Source organism: Bremia lactucae, linkage group LG15 (genome assembly GCF_004359215.1).
Source record: "Bremia lactucae strain SF5 linkage group LG15, whole genome shotgun sequence".
Lineage (NCBI taxonomy): Eukaryota > Oomycota > Peronosporomycetes > Peronosporales > Peronosporaceae > Bremia > Bremia lactucae.
Genome location: NC_090624.1, coordinates 1,202,455 through 1,223,902, shown reverse-complemented (window position 1 = coordinate 1,223,902; position 21,448 = coordinate 1,202,455). Strand labels below are relative to the sequence as shown.

The following is a 21,448-nucleotide window of genomic DNA, read 5'->3' as shown; positions in this document are numbered from 1 at the left end:
AAAGTCCGTATGACCTCATCCTAGGCATGCCATGGTTGGCAAAGTACCAACCATGGATAGACTAACGTACACGCACAGTTACAAACTCTACGCAGGACACCGTAAAGGATGTGCTCGTGCGAGAGGCCTATGCAACTGATGTCGTGTCGAACACAGTTGAGGGTGCGTTGACGGGATGTCAAACGTCACCAATTCCTACCCAGCTCGTGGAGACTGAGGTAGTGAATAGGACGATGACAAGTAGTCATGCGTCCGAATGTCCTGCACAGAGCCGAGAGCCTGTGGCAGTAGACGGCGAGCTGACAAGAAGTCATGCGTCGCATGAACCGGCACAGTGCCTCGAGCATGGTGCGGTTACAAGGATTGCGTCAGCCAGGAAAGTAACGGCACCCGCTTCCTAGTCAAAGGTCGTGGTGACTCAAGAACGAGTATCCGACAAATTAGGACGATCAGAGGCACGTCTAAACGAGTGGCCTTTATTACAGTTCCTATTAAGGACGGGCCTTCGATTGAGGTGCTCGAGGCCATCAAAGACGAAATTGCGGAGGCATCCTCAGTTGAGGGGCTCCGGCAAGGCTTTAAATCTGCCGAAGAGATAGTAAATCTCCCGGAGATGTCGTGTGATCTGTTCCTTGCCAAATTAAAGGAAGGAAAGATCCACGAAATAGTCACACCAGTTACAGAAGAGAATTTTGTGAGAAAGTTTGGCCTAAGTAGACCTCTCTAACTTCTGAAAGATGTCACTCGTCGTCCACAATGGACGAGATCGTCCTAGAAACGCGCAAAAATAAACGGTTCGCTGCTCAAGGCTGGGATGCCTTGAGAGAGAGTCCATTCTTTGGGGTTCTGTGGAAACATCGCGATAGGTTCCCAGAAGAAGTGTTGAGCCGCCTACCAGCAGATAGGGACATCGGGCACGAAATAGACCTCGAACCTGGCACCAAGTATTGTGTGACCGGGCAGTGGTCGTTGCCGAAAGAACAAGTCAATTATATCGATGAGTATTTCGACAAGCGAGCCAAGGCGGGACATGTGCATGAGAGCAAATCGCCTCACTGCAGCCCGACTTTTTGTGTGCGTAAAGCGCGTGGTTCATGCTTATAATAAGCTGAACACGGCGACCATACCGGCGCAAACGCCAATCCCGCGGAAGATGTTCTGTTGGAATCCATGGGAAATTCAACNAGAAAGGTGCCGTCGACGATGGAAGAGGCAATCCAAATTGCCTTAGTTGAGGAGCAATCCTACAACAGTGCCTCGGCGACAGCTTGGTATAAGCCGTCGGCCGAGAGGACAGATGCCACTCCTATGGAGTTGGGCAATGCAGACGTGGTCTGTTTTAAATGCGGCAAGCGCGGCCATATGATGGCTCGCTGCTATGCCAGGGTCCCTGCTGGGGCAAAAATGCCCAGCAAGAGGACTCCCTTCCCAAAGGGCGATGGCAAGAACCAGCGTGCGAGACGCATGAGTTCTGCCTCGACCACTGAGGGGTCGGGAAATGCAGGAGCGCAGTAGGGGCGGGATGCCCTACTGACGCGGACTCTGAAGCTACCCCTAAGTTCAGAGTTGTCGAACAAATGGGTAGCATAGTCCCTGAGGTCTCGAAATTTCGGACCTCAACCCTGCTGGTCTATAGCGCTCATGTAAGAGGCTATGACCAGGTGATGACCCTCCTAGTGGATTCGGGTGCATCACAAAATTTTGTGAAACTCGCGGCTCTAAGAAAGAGACCGGCGATGTTTGAGTCGCTTTGCCAGGATGGCAAGCGAGAAGAGGCGACCGTTCGTTTAGCGAACGGCGCGCTCGTTAAGTCTGAGGGAGTTCAGGTAGAACTCGCCTTCAGCTTTAGTGACTTCTCTTGTAAAGAGAAGTTCACAGTGCTAGGAATGGAAAGTCCGTATGACCTCATCCTAGGCATGCCATGGTTGGCAAAGTACCAACCATGGATAGACTAACGTACACGCACAGTTACAAACTCTACGCAGGACACCGTAAAGGATGTGCTCGTGCGAGAGGCCTATGCAACTGATGTCGTGTCGAACACAGTTGAGGGTGCGTTGACGGGATGTCAAACGTCACCAATTCCTACCCAGCTCGTCGAGACTGAGGTAGTGAATAGGACGATGACAAGTAGTCATGCGTCCGAGTGTCCTGCACAGAGCCTAGAGCCTGTGGCAGTAGACGGCGAGCTGACAAGAAGTCATGCGTCGCATGAACCGGCACAGTGCCTCGAGCATGGTGCGGTTACAAGGATTGCGTCAGCCAGGAAAGTAACGGCACCCGCTTCCTAGTCAAAGGTCGTGGTGACTCAAGAACGAGTATCCGACAAATTAGGACGATCAGAGGCACGTCTAAACGAGTGGCCTTTATTACAGTTCCTATTAAGGACGGGCCTTCGATTGAGGTGCTCGAGGCCATCAAAGACGAAATTGCGGAGGCATCCTCAGTTGAGGGGCTCCGGCAAGGCTTTAAATCTGCCGAAGAGATAGTAAATCTCCCGGAGATGTCGTGTGATCTGTTCCTTGCCAAATTAAAGGAAGGAAAGATCCACGAAATAGTCACACCAGTTACAGAAGAGAATTTTGTGAGAAAGTTTGGCCTAAGTAGACCTCTCTAACTTCTGAAAGATGTCACTCGTCGTCCACAATGGACGAGATCGTCCTAGAAACGCGCAAAAATAAACGGTTCGCTGCTCAAGGCTGGGATGCCTTGAGAGAGAGTCCATTCTTTGAGGTTCTGTGGAAACATCGCGATAGGTTCCCAGAAGAAGTGTTGAGCCGCCTACCAGCAGATAGGGACATCGGGCACGAAATAGACCTCGAACCTGGCACCAAGTATTGTGTGACCGGGCAGTGGTCGTTGCCGAAAGAACAAGTCAATTATATCGATGAGTATTTCGACAAGCGAGCCAAGGCGGGACATGTGCATGAGAGCAAATCGCCTCACTGCAGCCCGACTTTTTGTGTGCGTAAAGCGCGTGGTTCATGCTTATAATAAGCTGAACACGGCGACCATACCGGCGCAAACGCCAATCCCGCGGAAGATGTTCTGTTGGAATCCATGGGAAATTCAACTATCTTTTTCGCGTTGAATTTAGAGAATGGCTACTATCAGGTACTCATGAGAGAGTCCGATGAAGCTAAAAAGGTGTAAGCACCCCAAGGTCTTTGGAGTGGCTTGTGATGCCCCAACGTTTGAAAAATGCACCAGCGACATTCAACCGAGTGGTGGCTCACGTGATGCGTCGGCACCGTGCCTACGCGCCCCATTACTTTGTCGATGTATTCGTGCATAGTAGGGCCGAGGACGGTCTGAGCGCAAAAGAGTCGCACAAGCGTCATTTACTCGCTGTGTTGCAGACTTTGAAGGACGCCCAATTGTACGTCAACATGCAAAAGTGCGTCATAGGGGTCCCTAAGATACCTGTGCTGGGCTGCATCGTAGGTACATATGGTGTACGAGCAGACCCAGACAAGGTAAAATCAGTAAAGGAATGGCCAGCCCCACGGCATGTGAAGGATTTGCGCCAATTCCTAGGGCTCGCTAATTACCTGCATAAGTATTGCAAGAATTATGCTGAGCAAACTAAACCATTACCTGACCTCCTTAAGAAGACGCAGAACAGGGTTGGTTAGAAGAACAAGATGATGCGTTCACATCAGTAAAGCAATCTCTTGTTAAGACATTGCAAGAAGCAGATAAGCTTCTTAGCGTCGTCTGCGATGCGACCTTTTTTTGCAATCGGCAGCGCGCTTATGCAGGTGGAGGACGACGGCGTTGACCGTGTCATCTCTTATCAGTCCCGGCTTTTAAAAGCCGCGGAACTGAATTGCCCTGAGCATGACAAACAGCTACTTCAGTAAAGTATGCCCTTGTCAAGTTTCGGGTGCACTATTTGGCACTGAATCATTTGTGATTAATACGGATCACGCATCACTGCGGACCGCAATAAACTTACCGCAACTCTCGCCTACAATGGCAAGATGGCTCACATTCTTCTCTGAATTTAATTTCAAAGTTGGACATAAGCTGGGTAAGTCGGATACTTGGCTGACCCTTTATCGCGCAGACCAAACTTCGAGGTTAGACACCACGAAAGTGTGTCTAGTGCTTAGCACAACTTCAGCCGTGAACGTTGGCAGCCATGAAGGCATGTCACGTGACGAGCTCATTAGCCTCTGATATACAAGAGAGCTACAGTCAAGACGAACATTGTCGCCTGCTGTTGGATCACTTTGGTGGACGAAAGGTTTTCTTCCGTCGCACCTGAAAGGTAAGCCAAATCGCTTTAACTACAGCGATGGCCTGTTATGGCGTCAGCTGTTACCTTGTGATCCCTTGAGAATCTATGTGCCTCATGACACAGATCTCAAGCTATCAGTATTGCACGAGCTCCATGATGCGCCATCAAGAGGGCATCTGGGCCGTGAAAAGACATTCTTACGAGTGTCAGAGGAATTTTGGTGGCCACATCTAAATCGATGGGTGGTCAACTATGTTCGCTCTTGCGAAGAGTGTCAGCGTATTAAGCCTGCACCGTCCAGCAGTGCGCCACTGAAAAACCGCTACCGATTCCAACGGATTGTTGAAAGTCAGTAAGTCTGGACTTCATGTTTGCATGCCGCCCGACCACATGGGTCGGACGGGGCTCGTCATCTTTGTAGATAGACTGAGTAAAATGGTGCATTAAGCATAATGTAAAACATCGATCACAGACAAGGAGGCAGCTCACTTGTTCCCGGATCATGTATCCCGACTACACGAGATGCTCGAGTCCAAATTATCGGACCGGGATCCACGTTTTACGTCTGATTTCTGGCGACATGTGTTTGAGCTGCTAGGTAGCAAGCTCCACCGCAGATCATCCCCAGACCGATGGCCAAACAAAACGTGCCAATTTTTTGGGTCGTGGCGGATGTCTTACGCACTATAGCAACTTCCAAAGAAAAGAGTAAGCAATTGACTTTTGTGGAGTTCGCTATAAATAACAGTGTCCACGCCAGTACGGGTGAGACACCGTTTTATATTAACGGACTGCGCCATCCTCAGACGCCAGTCTCGTTTGTGCGCAGCTCGAGTCTTAGTGGGGGAGGGCCCCTCACTATGCTCGGTGCGATAGAGAGACATAGTTTCGTCAATATGACGGTGACCCGCGAGGGTATCATCTTAACGACAGAAACTTGCCCTAGCGACCCTGACAATTTAGCAGTGGTCAATAAAACTACGTCCTATGACCGACCTCTTAGCGGTATCATTGGCGAGTTTGATGCTAAAAGCATGAGCGAGGCTTAACGCTTTGCTAATGAGCGATAAACCATCACGCGAAAAGTTTTTGACGCGATGGCAAGCGCACAGGACAAGCAAAATGAATTTGCGGACCGAAATGGTCGCAAAAATAATGAACGCTTTAGAGCGGGTGACGTTATGGGTCGTCTGAAACGGTATGTAGACATGCTCTTATCCGTCTAAGGAGACCATGGTGACGCCGACTGTGAGTCGAGCGTCGATTGGGTGAGGGGTACGGTGAAGGCGTAAACCTTTCAGCCGAATGACTCCTCCCACCACGAAATGGGCTCGGAGAGCGAGGGATACCACGCGCATAATGCGGATCCCTCAGCATCAACTTCTCCAGGATGTCTAGCAGAAGGTTCAGGCGTTCATAAACCTGACCATCCTTCGCACGGATATTCGGCAGATCCGAGGTCAGTCGCAACACTTGACCCTCGAGATCGGCAATACGTCGTTCAGTAGCGCTTAACACCTGCGACTGAACGGACGAAGGTAAGGCAGCCACGAATAGGTGGGCGCGATCGCCACTCCTATCGGGCGCCGCCTGCACTGATGGATGCGGATGGGAATCAACGCTTCCTTGTTGGAGTGTTGCTTGCCCACAGCTCCGTGAGGCAAAGGTATCAGACCCTCGTTCAATGGAGGTTATTCGAAGAGTTTCGTCTTGGCAACCGATCGATACCCTACGTATTGATGTGCCCGGCTTGGTGAATGCCTATGAAAAGGAGCGCCAGCTAAGGCCTCTTCGCTAGTCTCAAATGGACTAGCAGAGGTAGCGTCGTGAGAAGAAACAGGGGGTACAATACCGCCCATGATTTCTTTCACACGCAAGCGAGTGAAATTAATTCGTTGCCACCGCTGTTTCATCGCATCGGAATGCGGATGAATGTGGCGCAAGAATCTCGCCTCGTATCGGTCGGGCGTTTCATTTGAACGCAACACGACTGGGATCGAGAAAATACGCCCAAGCGATTTTGCCTGAACCTTTCGTTATTTAAAGACGCCATAATAATTATGTGCGTCTAGAAGAGCACGCTCTTGGTCCGTTTAAACGAGGCCATTTAGATGGAGGGGCATCGGTGATGTGCACCCGTCACATAGCCACGTTCTAAACAACTGGCTTGTGACACCGACTGAGCACGTTAACGTGTCGTCGGCGGCGCTTTAGGCTCCAAATCCTCTATGTCAGAACCATTGTAGATAATGGTCTGAGCATAAGGCATTGTAAATTTACCCAACGAAGAAGCGACTGCGCCTTTACGGGAAGCGCTCTCATTAGCCGTCGCTGCGCTATCCAGTGCAGACGACGAGACAGCATTCGTAAATGTTGTTGTCTCCATATTGTGAGCAATGAGAGAAGTTTGGATGGACAAATATGCCCCATCATCCTTCCTCATTAGCTCGTTGTCCGCATCACTACTATGAGGTGACAACAACGGTGTCGACTCATTGCAGCCGACAATGAGCGACGGATCAACATCCTCACTATTAAAGTGGGATGGATCCTTCAGCCCTGTTAGCGTGACAGCAGCAGTAGCTGTCGGCGTTTCGACTAAGGCATTGGACGCTGCCGGCGTTTAACGCGGTGCGTGCGCTAAGCGCGAGGTTGAGTGGGCTTCTTCACAGACGACCACCAACGTGGCCCCTTTTAGGTGGCATCTTTGGCGCCGTGTATGAAAACACAGGTCGCTAGAGTGACTGAGTGAATTAGCGGCGCTTAAGCAGCTCGCAGTTCCTCCTTCCTCTTCGACATTTTTTAAAAAAAATGTAAATTCGTTCTTAGGGGGGGAATGTAAAGAGCAAAAGTTGCCCTAGTGTTACACAGTCCCCGATAAGTGAACTTAGTGTACTTAGGGGGATGGTCAATTACTTAAATAAAGTAATTAGACCCACCACTCGAGTGTGGCTCACATTGTGACCAACCCTTGTGTATGTGATGCAAATAGGTAAATTCACATTAGGAGAGATGACGCCTAGTGTCATCCGCTAGCGTCATCCATTCGCGAGGTGTAACGGGGCACTGCGACTTGTACTGTTTCAGTACAAGTCCACTTCACACTGCTTCAGATGTGAGTGGTGCCTCTCGTTAGGTGACGTACACTGTACGTATAGAGGAAGACTTCTCTTAAGGCAAGTTAGCTTAAGAGTGTAAAATGAAAACTGTATTAATATAGTTAAGTGTCTTGTTAATCTATCTTTGTAAATGTTGTCTTAACTATAAACTAATACTAAACATGTAAATGAATTCTTATCTATCTTATCTCGTAACTCTCTTTGATTACTTCTACAGCTGATTAGTCTGCGGAATAAATAGACATAATGGTCTATACCTATTTATGGATAAGAATTCAGGAAATTACTATATAAAGTAATTTCCTCCAAATATTATCTGCCTTTTAGATAATATAAATTAACAACCTTTTAGTGTTAATTTCATGTAACGATAAACCCCGTTACACGAGGTAACTAGAACGATACGCTCGCAATACATATTAGTGTTATCTACAGAGATGAAATTTTTGGTTGGTAAAAATAGGTTTTTTTATTTTAATACGATTAAATATAAATTAGTCTGAAAACTACTTCCTACTTGGTAAGTGCGCACGAGGAGTCGGATCACCGCTCCCGTGACGACACTTTACTAGAGTATTTCATGCGTTGGGTGAGATCGCTAAGGTGCCCAATACAACTCCCTCACTCTTCGCAAGAGAAGACGGTTTAACCGCTTCCTCGCTGTGCTAGGGTGTGTGTAACGGGGCACTACTGACTTTTACTGCTTCAGTACAAGTTCACTGGGCACTGCTCCGGAGCGAGTGGCACTTCACGTACACTAATATGTGCAGAGGAAGACTTTCTTTAATATATTTGCTGTAAAAAATGTATTAAAGAGTCTTCCTCTGCACGTAAATAACTATATTTAATTATAAAGTCCTTCTGATTCTATCTATCTCATACTAATTTAATTGTATACTAATACAAAACATATAATTAAAATCTTATTTGTCTCTCTCTTTGCGCGCGTCCAGCGCTGACTGGACCGCGGAGCAAGTAGATATAATGGCCTATATCTACCTATATCTACCTATGGATAAGCTTCCTGAATATTACTTCGTAAAGTAATATTCTCCAAAAATCATCTACCTTTTAGATAATATATTTATTAACAACCTTTGTGTTAATTTCATGTAACGACCCACCGTTACAGTGTGTGCTTAAGTAGAGCGTGGCGGGTCACGCTCACTTTCTTATCGGTGGCGATCGCAACTAAGGCTTAGTAAGAAGTCTTACGAGTTTATAGCTCTAGATTTGGGCCGGCTACCAAATGTGTATGGTTGGAATTGATTGAAGTTATCTTTATAAGGCGATTTATCTATGTCAGCGTATTTAAAATTTACGATCGATGTGCCGCATATTGGCAAGAGAGCCAAGATCCTTCAAGCACAAAGGTTCATGGTTTATCCCGCAACACACGTTTTTTGTGCTTTACTGACATGACAGTAAAACAATTGTTATTGCTTTTTTAAACGCTACGAAAAACACAATTCACTCCAGGAATGATTCAAGAAGTCGACACAACATGCAGCCAATCGTTCGGCGCGAGAGATATGGTGTGTTTCAGCTCTTCCACCACATTGTCACGGATCTCTGGCCGTGAGAGCATCAGCTGGCGCGCGCTCTCGAGCACATCTGAGGCATTCCATAACAAAATGCCCATGATCTTGTTGCCCTTTAGATAGTAAACTACGCCACGCTCGTAGGAACTGCGTTGACTGCCATTGCGATCGACACCGATACAAGGCGGCTGCACCCACACACCTACCGTGCGAAAAGACGAATCCACCTCACCAATTCCTTCCATCCGAAGACTCACACCCGGCAAATGGCTGCGAAACAAAGGCTGGTGTCGATATGTCTTCATCTTTCCAGCACCACGAAGCGACTTGGCCATATTGCGACCAGCTGTGAGCCCGCTATTGACGGCATGGTCGTAACGGTCCACGCGTCTTCTACCCAGGTATGGATCATAATAACTGGCTGCGTTGCCAGCAACAAAGAGGCCAGAAATGGCTTCCAGCTGGGCATTGACCACGAGCCCGCCGTTTTTCTCGTCGCGCTCGAGGCCGCCACCTGTCCGCGTTGCACGACCCATGCGCAGCGTCGTCGCTGGGTCCGTGTGAGTCGATGCAAGCACGACATAGTCGGCATCTAGTGCAGCCTCGGGCTTATCCTTTGCCAACAAGCCTACCGTCACGCCGCTATCGCTTTCGTTTTCATCATCGTCTAAGCGTGGTCGCAGACTCGTTACTAGGCGATTAGGCACGACATCCACGCCAGCACAATTAAGCCTACGCGCTAGCTCTTCAGCTAGATACGGAGGAAGTGTTCTGGCAGCAGGCAACTGCTCTAAAAATACGAGTTTAATCTTGAGATGATTATTTCGCTGGTCCGTGGCCAATGCGCACGCTACCTCGCAGCCTAAAAAGCCTGCACCAATCACTAGCACGCTCTGCAATGCGCTATCGTTCTGCTCAGACGCTCCGTCTGCTAGCTGATCCAGCCGCACAAAGTCCGCCCGCGTTGTACACGTATTGACGCGGTCCTTGAGTGCATACGACACACGATCGCTGTCCAGCACGTAGAAATGGCGGGGCCGGCCAGCCGACGCCACGAGACAGCGATCATATCGAACTTCAGTGCCATCTCCGAGAAACACGCAGTTTTTTTCTACGTCGAACTCAAGCGGCCGCTTGTCCAACAGCAGCGTTAGTGGCGGCGGTCCAGCGGATGATGCCACTTCTTCTTCGAAACGCGCACTGAGATGACGACGCCATTCATTGTAACTTTCCAGGAGTGCAGGTGCCAGTGGCCTTTCGTTGCCGCCTTCATCACCATTGTCATTACCTACGCCGAAGTCGAGACGAGGCAGCGCGTTCTCGTCACTGAGTACGAGAATATCAGCGCTTGCGTCCTCCTGACGAATAGCTTCAATCGCGGCGTTGGCAGCTGTGCCAGAGCCCACAATGACATAACTGTGGTGTTTGGTCTGCTTGCGTCGCGTGAAGCGGCGCGCCAAATGTAGCTTCTCGCCACCGGCTGACGGCGGACCAGGCGGCGATAGAGCGTCGGGACCTTCGAGTGGCACATCTGATGGAGAGGGCACCGGATCGTTGGAAGAAGATAGACTCAAAGTAGAGATGCCGGCGGCCAGCGCCGCGGCAGGAAAGGGAGAGCGTATCCACGAGCGCCACATCGTAAACATAAAGCCAAATATTGAAGTTCTTGCGGCGTGGTTAACACACGTTAGTTTGCACTTATTTATAATTTATCGAATGTAGTAACTAACTTATTCGAACATTCTCTTATGTCGCGATCCAATTGGGGGATTTGTTGGCAAAAAGCGATCTTCCTGCACTCGAAATTTTCTTGAAAAGCTCCGTGAAGATGACAGACGTGGAGACTCCGCGCGTTTCACTCACTGTAATCAGTGCCGCAAATGTTGGAGAGATGCGAATGGAAGGCAGCAGCACTGTTGGCCTGTGTACGCATGCGTAAAACTTGCGTGTTTGAAGCGAAATCCTTATTTATCGAGTTTATAAACAGACTGCCAAGCACAGTGTGGAGAAGTTGTGCTGCGCACTGCCGCCAAGGCCAATACAACGAGTCCAGAATGGATGCAGAACTTTACTTTTGGCGTAAAAAAACCACTGGGCAACACTGTAGCTTTTAAGGTTTACGGACTCAACGAGCGGGGGGGAGACGTGTTCTTTGGTGGCGTATCGTTGCCTATTGATACACTGGTGTCTGATGCGCAGGTTAACAACATTGAAAGAGAATTCATACACGTAGTATTAGAACATTAATGAATGGATGTTTGTGTGGCTATAGTCAACACACAAGATGACTTTGGTAGATGCCGCGGGGAAGGTATAAAGACAATGTTACACTGCAATACGTGCACTGACTGACCCTACATTGTTGCTGTGTAGAGCTGTGGTGAGTTGACCGTGTCAGCAAGATATGAGCCTAAGTTTGTTGCTCCACCACAACAAGTAACGAAGGAAACGCCAAAACTAAAGCTAGCATCCCCTCTGAAGGTGGCGGCTCCATTTTCCCCAGAAAGAAACAGCATTCTACCTGCTTCAAAAGAAGAAAAGAGTGTGGCAGGAAATGTATCAGCGAATCATCTAATAGATTTGGCCGCGTCTAATACATTAAAGTCAACAGAATCATCAAATTTGTATGTAGTGACAATTTTAGAAGCTATGGACTTGCCTGCGTGTGATGGCTCAGGCATCGAGGCTACAAGCGATCCGTACGTGCGCATTAATTGCACCAAGAATTCATCTCAGCGAACGAAAACACAGCAGCAAACGCTGCATCCATCGTGGCGACAGCAGTTTTACTTTAAAATTGTTCCAGGGGAAAAGCAGCAGCTGGAGTTAATAGTAGAAGACAGTAATTTGCTCACGAGTGATTTTATGGGGCGATGTGTTATTGATTTAGATGAGTACAAGAAGCAGTATCAAGGAACAAAGCAGACGTTTTGGCTGGCATTAGAGCAGCAGCTAGAATCAAAAGATAAAAATGATTCGAGTGACATGAGCTCAGACTGCAAAATGAATAATCAAAATGGCAAATTGTGTCTGGCAATTGATATGCAGTACATTGCTCAAGACATCTGTAGCTTAGCGCAAGGAGAAATTGACAATATCACTAAAGTTCCAAGTGGTCATAGCGTGTCTCATTTGGGATACTCTGTTGGGGTCGATGAAGGAAAAGATAATATTGGCAGCCATGGTGATGAAGCAAACCATGGCGATGAAGATGAAGATAATGTTGAGGTAAAGAAAAAAGAAGCTGTATCTCAAAGGAAGCAGCGAGAGGAAGAGCGACAAAAGATGCTCATGGAGCTGTCAAATGTCCACTTTCTGTCTGGTGACTACCAAGTTCGAGTGCATATCATTGAAGTGCGCGATTTGCAGCCAATGGACGCGAATGGTCTTTGCGATCCAGTGGTGTCAGTTGAGTGTTTAGGACAGCGTCAAAGTACTGTCGTGAAACAAAAACAGCTGTCGTGTGTGTTTGACGAGTATCTATATTTTGACTTTAAGGAGTTAGACAAAGATAGAGCACAGCAAGGAAACATTGAAATCTCCGTATTTGACGCCGATGGACCTGGCTCATCGGCGAACCGGATGGCTGCATTTCGATCATCTGACGATATCATTGGGGTTTTTGGTGTCGACATACCATACGTGTATTTCCAACCAGATCATGAAATGAAGCGCAAATGGGTGGCATTAGTCGGTAGTGGAGCAACTAATAGTGACACAATTCAAGGCTACGTGCTGTAAGTGAATTCTTATGGGCTGACTTAGGTATCACTCACTTATTCGCGTTACTATCAGGCTATCTCTAGTGGTTTTAGGGCCTGGTGACCAATCGAAACTATATGATTCTGCAGAAGACAATGATCCAAATGAGCTATTGGTGAAGACAAAGGCAGATATTAACTCGATGGTTCTCGTTCCCCCACGTGTGACCCAAGAGCATTACTACTTAGTAGTTACAGTTTATCGAGCTGAAGAACTGCCCGACATGGATTATAGCTTGGTCATGCATGGCGGTATTGACGGATACGTACGTGCTTACTTCTCGGGCCAAGACGTTCTAGAAACGAAAAAGGTGACTACAAAAGGAAGTAACGATCTGGCAGTGCTATTTAATCAGGAGCTGTGGTTTCCAGTTCTTTTGCCAACCATGAGTGACAATATTTTTATCTCCGTATGGGATTGGGACATGACTGCTGATCAGCTAGTTGCCAACATTGTACAGCCATTCTCATTCAAGCAAGTGCACCGCTATCCCAACCAATTCAAACACATTTGGGCAAACTTATACGGCCCTCCAGTTGGGTATGATACCAAGTCCATTCCACTTCAACAAATGCAAAATTATCCCACACATGCCAGCTCGTATCGTGGGCGACTCTTGTTATCTTTGCGCGTTGAAAAAAATCTTCAATCGATCAATGACGAAGCGCACGTGAAAAATATACTAAACGTGGTCGTCTCGCCTAAAATGAAGCGGTACACGTTGCGTGCCGCACTGTTCTATGGAACTGAAATTCCTGTCTTTACGAGTAAAACAAGCTGGAACCGTAACACGCGAATGTCATTAAAGATCTCAGTGGGTCGTCATGTTGTGGAAAGCTCTCGGGTCCAAAATGTGTCTGGAATTTGCCACTTTAATCAGTATATTGATATCATTAACGCGGAGCTTCCTGCAGATCTTGACCAAATTCCCGACATTTTTGTCCATCTCGTGCGTAAGACAATGAACGAGGCGCGCTGTATATGTTTTGCTCGATTTAAAGCCCAAGATTTTTTCTCCGAGGAGCTTAAATCCATCAAGCCTCCTCAGTGGGTTGTTCTTCAAAAAGATAAGGTGGTAGATGAGCTAAAGGACCACAATTTTACAGGTAATGTACTTATGAATCTACGTATTGACGATGCAGAGCAAAACGGCTACAGAGAAGAGGAGATTGCGCAGCAGTGGCGGCAGCATGCGAGCACGACTGTGCCGTACACAAAGTATGTTCTCTTTGTCCACATCTTTCAGGGAAGATGCTTGCCGTCTACCGACTACGACGGTCTCCTTGATCCGTATGTAAAAGTGGCTTGTGTCGGGTCAGAAGGCCAGGTCAGCACGCGAATGTCGACGCGAGACCCATCCTTTTACGAAACAGTTGTACTTGATATCGAGCTGCCTCAAAACGAGCAATTTTTACCAAAGGTGTCGCTGCAAGTATACGATTGGGATCGATACGATGCTGATGACTACATTGGTGGCATCAACTTTAGTTTAACCGACTTTCCAAGAATGTCATCAACAGAGTATACCAAAATTCGCGCTAATGGAGAATACTCAGCGCCTCGTCCGAAGTGGTACCCACTGAGCTGCATCAAGGTTGGTGACACTCAAGGCGAGTTGCTGTTGTCGTTCGATCTGATTAAAAAAGACACACCTGGCGTTATTTTAGAGCCTCCAGAGTCCATTCGCCCCCCTGCAGAGAAAGCTTTTATCGAAATCATGTGTTTGGGTTGCCGTGGACTACAACCAATAGGCTTCATGCCAATAAATACTCCATTTGCCAAATTTGAGGTGGGGGAAATCACAAAAACGAACCAACCGAAATTCACAAATCCCTCATCAAAACCTGGCAGTCGCAACCCAAATTTCTTGCAGCGGATTGTAATTCCTGTCGAGATGCCACTTGATTCATTATTTGCACCAAGACTCAATATAACGTTATATGACCAATTGCTAGGTGGGTTTTACAAACCGGTGATTGGTGTTTGCTCGGTAGACTTGAACAAAAAGATGACATTCTCAAACGGAATATCGAATCCATTACACATCGATGAGTGCAGCAACAGTAGTAGCCGTGGAAATAATCCGTATGTTGATTACGGTGACGATCTGTCAACGTTTCCAGGAACAGTTCCCGCTGCTGTACTGAAAGCAAAATCATTCAGTAATTTGACAGATAATAAGAGTATCCAAGTGGGCGCTACAGAATATTGCTCCTCCAATAGTTTCGGCTATCAAGACGACGAGGAAGACGAATTGCCGCACTACATGCAGCAGCGTGAGACTGTAAGTGGAGAGCTAGAAAATATGCTGAAGTCTCCGTTCGAGACATTTGCTCTTTTTCGTGCTGCACGGGCATCACGCGATGAGCAAGGGTTCTGTGAAAGAACAGCAGGCACTTACCGCTCGATTGGAAAATTCAAGGGCACCGTGCGTATCCTCAAATTTCGTGATGATCCACCACTTTTTGACTTAAAACAATTTCTTAACCCTCAACCGTACCTTATTCGCGTTTATGTGCTTGATGCACTAAATCTACACCCCACGGATGCCAACAACAAATCTGACCCTTACCTTCGCGTGAGTCTCGGAGACGGCCAACATCATGAGCAAATCTATAATGACCGCGACAATTATCAGTCCGAGACTCTGACCCCAAAATTCCATAAAATGTATGAGTTCAAGACATTTTTACCCGGCGCATCGGAGCTGAAGCTCGAAGTGCTGGACTATGACACATTTGCAATTCCGACGCTACCTAATGGACTTATTAGGGCGCTTAGCTCCGCAATTCAAAATATTGTTGGTGGCGATGACTTTGTTGGTGCCACTACAATCGATTTGGAGGATCGATGGTTTAATGCGAAGTGGCAAGAGCTGGGTCTCTCACCTGGAAGCTCTGAGCGCCGGAAGCCTGTTGAAGTTCGTTCATTGTTTGCCCCTTCGAGTACGCGTCCTCAAGGTTGTCTTCGATTGTGGGTCGACATTTTGACAAGAGCAGAAATGAACGTCATGAGACCGCTGAATATCTCATTACCTCCCCCGCATATGTTTGAAGTGAGAGTCATCGTATACAGAGCCAAAAATGTCGCACCAGGAGACTTTACCGATCTGAGCGACTTGTTCGTGAAATGTTGGCTTCAGAATCGTGATGATATATCGCAGACAACCGATACGCACTGGCGGGCAAAGTACGGCCGTGCGTCTTTCAATTGGCGCATGAAATTTAATATCGAATTGCCAATTAATCCGGAAAAGGAATCTGATCGTGGTCATCTTCACTTCCAGATGTGGGACCGTGACGCCATTTACGATGATTGTCTTGCAGATGCAGTCGTGGATTTAACTTCGTTTCTTAAATTGGCTTCCAAGACAAGACAAGTGGTCAATGTATTTGCTAAGCCAAAACCTATCCGCATACGCGGGCTCAATGATATACGTCGCGGCGAGTCTTCGCATCGCCCAGAATATTCCGCAACGGAAGATGCACGGTATGCAGCTCGCGCGAGATCACCATCACCTCATCCAGGTGAAGTTGTTCTCTCGATTGAAGAATTTGAAAGCGATAAGAAGCCGCTACTTTCTACTAAAGAGGTTAGCAACTATGATGAGGCAGAAGCTGCAAGTAAATATGCTGACGCTGAAATGGAGAATGCTCAATCGCTTGTCAAGTCGTTTATGCATCGTCTGGGCATGGGAGATGACCCCGAAGATGCCAGTTGGCTCACAATGACAACGCGCGATTCTCGCACGGGAGAACGAGCCCACGCAGGCGAGCTGCTCGTGTCAGTGGAGATAATTCCCAAGCATCAAGCAGACGTGCGAGCCGCTGGATTAGGCCGTGGAGAGCCGAACAACTTTCCCTTTCTGCCGGAGCCTGCTGACCGTCTGCATCTGTCGGCAATGTGGAATCCATGCAACGTACTGAAGGCGCTGATGGGGCCAAAGTACTTTCAATCCTTTGCCTCGTTCTTCCTCTGTTCAGTTTTTGTGCTGCTCGTGCTAATGATAGGGCCGCTTATTAACGTGCTTCTGACGCTCTTCGAGCTGGTGCCAAACCCGTTTGGTTTAATTTGCTTCTTCTTTTCTCTTGGCTTGCTTATGGGGATTCCGGTCTACCTTCTGTATCGTTGCCGTCGTGCCATTCTCCGCGTTGCAGACAGCACGTCAAAAAGTTGTAATCATAAAACGAAGGCCCACCGAGCGCTGCGCTAAATACGTGATGTATGGTAGACTGCACAATCAACGTATTCTTTTTCTTGCTACATTTAATTAGGGGTGCTCGAGAAAATATACGCTTTACGATATATTTACAACTCCACGAACAACTCTTGCAACGTTGCGTGCCCCGTGTTTTTGTATAAATCATAGATTAAAAAATAGCCTATGTGAGCTATTACATTTACCTCGGTTCAGCCAAAAACGCATGCTCAGCTAACTCAACTGCAGTTGCTCGCTCTGGTAAACAAAAAATATATCAGCAGCCAAAAGTTAAAAAGCTACAGTAAGCCTACCATTTGGATCAACGCAGAGACAGCGTTGAAGAAATGACTTTGCTTCAAGCGACAAATGGTCTGGCAGCGGAGGTGGCGCAGTTGCCATTGCAATTGTATACATGGCTGCTAAGCCATTATGACAATGTGGCCAAGGATGCTTGGCAGTAGCCATTTCAATAACGGTGGCTCCTATACTCCAAATATCTGCCTTGTACCCATGACCAGTCTGTTTGACGACCTCTGGTGCCATCCATGGAATAGATCCACGAATGGAACGTAAGGATTCCTCTAAACTTGTGGTCAATATCGCTGGAATTTGCTTGGAGCAGCCAAAATCTGCGAGCTTGGATACTCCCTGTTCATTTACCAGTACATTTGCACCTAATGTGAAAAGATAGCGTAAGATATTAGTCCTGCGGCATATAGACGTTTCCAGCCATACCTTTAATATCCCGATGAATGATGCCCATTTCATGCAGATAGACAACACCGTGTACGATTTGTCGAGTAAATATTCGAATAAGATCTTCATTAAATGCGTCAAATTGATTAAGCATGCTATACATCTCGAACTCAATGTTAATCAATTGATACAAAACCGTTGTGCCGAAGCACTTAATGTCGCGCACCTGGCAATTGACCCGCCAGGAACGTACTCCATATTAATGCAAAAGTGATTGGCAGAACGGTGGCTTCCCATGTAGCTAGACAAATACGGTTAGATGCATCATTTAATAAACTGCATAGGGACAGGCTCACACAGACCGAACAATATGCTTGTGGCTGAGATTATTCATAAGCGAAATCTCCTCATTAAGCTTCTGCATCTGCGCAACCTGGTCGATATTGGGGCTGGAACGAATTTCAATCTCTTTGATAGCAAAAAGTTCGCCTGTGGCGATATTCAAACCTTTAAAAACCTGTCAAATTGTTAGGTTTTGCATCCGAATGTGGTACACTACATTGCTCACCTTTCCAAAAGTGCCCTCACCGATGAGTTCGCCTCGTTTCCATAGTGTAATTGGGTTGCTCGCTTCGATTGCCATTTTTGTCTCAGCTTTTGTTGTACTAAGGTAATTGTCCTTGTGTGGCGATGCATTGCGTCGAAGGAGGTTTTCTTGTAACGAGGAAAAGTCAGACCGTCCAATGCGTGGTGACGTTGACCTTGTTAAGGACATAATCTTCGGCCTATTTAGCACCGGTAGAGCTGCGAGGTGGGGATGAGTCACATGCAATCGCGAAACCATTTCACTAGGCGACGGGATATAAGTTGTGCGGCTAGAGCAAAAGCCACGTTTAGCGTCAATGTAATCGATCGTGTCAGATGACGATGCAGATGAGAAGCGATCAATTGACGGCTCTAACTTCTCTGTACCAGCGTCTGACAATATAATGGCATCAGGCAAGCGTTGATTCTTGACTGCTTTTGTCCACAGACCAAATAGTGGGATTGAGTTGTTTTTAATTGGAAATTCTTTATCCAGTCGAACGTCGTCACCCTCGCTGCCAGTTTCTTTTTGCTCTTGCTCATCATCAGTGCCTCGTTCACGTTGCTCGCAAATTTCCTTTACTTTTATTTTTGGGTCCGTCGATGACCTCACTCTTTTAAGATCTTTTAACACATGAGCAGAAATCGAAAAGCTGCTGCGGCGCTGAAACGTACAATTGTTTTCACTGACTGGTCCATTCTTAGTGCTATCAGCTATGCATAGACGCTGTTTGCTATCAAGTGGAGGTGCTCGAGGTGTTGGTGCGCTCGGTGTCAACGGGTAAGCACTCGACGGAAGATGTTTTGACCGCAAATTCCGCCCACTTGCACTGCGATTAAGCTCAGTACTTGAGACTTGAAGTAATGTTCCCAAAGAGCGATGACAACGAGGCGCAGCGCTGTACTTCTGCAATAACTCCTCGTCCGCTTTCATGAGCATATTCTCAGACATAGCAACCTTTCGCCCCGCGCTAAACTTGATGGATTTCTATGTAAGAGGCATAATTAAATTCACTACAACTTCAACTTATCGCACAAAATTGAAACATTGCGAGCAATAAGTACTGTAACAGGAATTTTACACGAACATTTAACTAACTTGTTTAGAATAATCAAAATATTAAAATTTGTAATGTCTCAGGTCCGTCTTAACAATCAGAGATGTGAATTCTGCCGAAAGAAAGCAGCAGACCAAAAGATGAGCCAGACCATGTTGGCTTCTCGGGCAAAGGAGCGGTTCAATCTCCCTTATTGAATCACCCAGGCTACAATCAGCAACATCTGTAACGGGGTGTATCGTTACATGAAATTAACACTTAAAGGTTGTTGATTAATGTAACGGGCTAGAGTTGCCCTAATGTTACACAGTCCCCATTAAGTACATTTGGTACTTAAGGGGATGGTCAATTACTAAATAGGTATAGGCCATTATATCTATTTATCCCGCAGACTAATCAGCTGTAGATGTAAACAAACGAGAGAGACAGATAAGATTAGATAAGATTTTGATTGCATGTTTAGTATTAGTTATAATTAAGTTAGCATTAACAGATAGAAAGAAGAGATACTTAATTATATTAATACAGTTTTCATTTAACCCTCTTAAGCTAGTTGTCTTAAAGAAAAGTCTTCCTCTGCACGTACTTGTACGTGAAATAACGTAATGCACCACTCGCAACTGAAGCAGTGCGAAGTGGACTTGTTCTGAAGCAGTACAAGTCATAGTGCCCCGTTACACCTGGTAGCACTTTGTAGTCCGTCCAAGGACCACATGCTTGGACGAACTTGAAATATTCTAGTATTGTCGCCCCTTGAGGCCTCCCTCACCTTCTAAATTTAACGAAATTGTGAATCGACCATGCTGCATAAGTAGCAGAGACGAAGGTCAAATCAGAGCATAGAGCTATAAAAACACTAGTGTGCTCCATTGATGAGATACGTTTACGTGCTTCCAGAATGCAACATTTCCTTCATCTAACATGGACATGTTAGATGATAGTGGGAATACGCATCACGTTTCGCGTGAAAGCTACTCCTTTCTAAGTGACATAGAATGGAGTGCGGTCGAACGAATGAGTTCGACCGTAGGGAACGATGCCATCTTGGCCACGCTGTCCAGTTTGGAAAGAGATGCCCTCCATTCAGCCATCGCCAAGTTCATACAGCATGAACTTGAAGAGATGAAGGAGAAGGTAGCCTTGCTGAATCAGCAAGGCTCTCAACAGGCAAAATTGTTGAGGTCACAACAGGTATAGACCCCTGTACCTGGGATGACGCATACGCGTCGTCCCGAAACTCTAAAGATTGACATCTCTAAGTATAGGGGAGTCGAAGAAGGCTCCCTCTTGAGATGGTTTGTCGAGTTGGACGATGCCATAAGGGCACGTCATATCGTTGACGAGCAAATGCAAGTCGCATTCGCTCAATCAAATTTGCAGGTCGTGCCAGAACTTGGGCATTAAGCCTAAATTGCACGATTCATATGTCTTTGGGTCGCTAGAGGCTTTTAAAGCCCGGCTCAAACGGACGTTTGAACCGCCTAGGGCTGGGTTCAGAGCTCGATCAGAGCTTCTGAAACTCAAGCAAGGCAAGCGTGATGTGCACGCATATGCCCAGTACATACGACTTTTAGCGAGTTGTATTACGAATGACCCAGTCCATGAACACGCGTTGATTACGGTGTTCATACAAGGTCTTACGGATGGTCCCGTAAAGACCCACCTGTTCCGCTTGGAACTGGATACGCTTGAGAAGCAATATCCGTTGCGTAACAGGAGGACTCTAGCTTGAGACAGGCTCAAGCTAGTTCGTCATCGTATCGTCCTCCAAGACGACACTAACTAGGAGGTTAAGAGCCCATGGACCACTCTTACGTCGAAAGCGAGAGACCTCGCTTTTCGAGCAATAAGCGATTGCAGATATGCCATCGCTGCCAAAAATTAGGACACTACGCTCATGAGTGTAGTGCCCCACGCCCAGCACCAAAAGGTACTGAACGTAGTTATGGACCGTATGCTAAAAAGGGCAACGGTTGCAGGTCCGACGTTGTTGCGAAATCGCAACAGCGAGGCGCACCGCCAAAAAACGGTCGAGGTCAGTGGGGGAGCAACGCCCTACTGATCCAGCAACCTCAAGAGAATTTGCAAATCTCTTGACCAAAGTTGCTCCAGACACACAATCATTATGTGTCTCTGCACCTGGTGATAAGGTATCCCTCATCACCTTACCGTTAAAAGTGACAAATGATTTGTCACTTAGAGCCCTACTGGATTGCGGAGCGTCGAAAAACTTTCTTTGTCGC

General features: G+C 47.0%; 3 protein-coding genes across 3 annotated transcripts; 1 reads left to right on the top strand and 2 right to left on the bottom strand.

The window, feature by feature from the left end:
- Positions 1-8,848: 8,848 nt before the first annotated feature.
- CCR75_006461 (uncharacterized protein) lies at positions 8,849-10,540 on the bottom strand (the record flags this gene model as incomplete). Its single annotated transcript, XM_067964531.1, has 1 exon — positions 8,849-10,540. The coding sequence occupies one exon, from the start codon at positions 10,538-10,540 to the stop codon at positions 8,849-8,851; it is 1,692 nt and encodes a 563-aa protein (XP_067819309.1).
- Positions 10,541-10,731: 191 nt separating this feature from the next.
- Positions 10,732-16,878, top strand: CCR75_006460 (uncharacterized protein; the record flags this gene model as incomplete). Its single annotated transcript, XM_067964530.1, has 5 exons — positions 10,732-10,828; positions 10,891-11,102; positions 11,176-11,214; positions 11,277-12,640; positions 12,699-16,878. 5 exons carry the CDS (start codon positions 10,732-10,734, stop codon positions 16,876-16,878), a joined length of 5,892 nt encoding a protein of 1,963 aa, XP_067819310.1.
- Positions 12,633-19,099, bottom strand: CCR75_006459 (uncharacterized protein; the record flags this gene model as incomplete). The annotated part of the gene is made up of 6 exons (XM_067964529.1): positions 12,633-17,121; positions 17,178-17,540; positions 17,602-17,717; positions 17,789-17,863; positions 17,925-18,069; positions 18,151-19,099. 6 exons carry the CDS (start codon positions 19,097-19,099, stop codon positions 17,066-17,068), a joined length of 1,704 nt encoding a protein of 567 aa, XP_067819215.1. The 3' UTR covers positions 12,633-17,065.
- Positions 19,100-21,448: the final 2,349 nt, after the last annotated feature.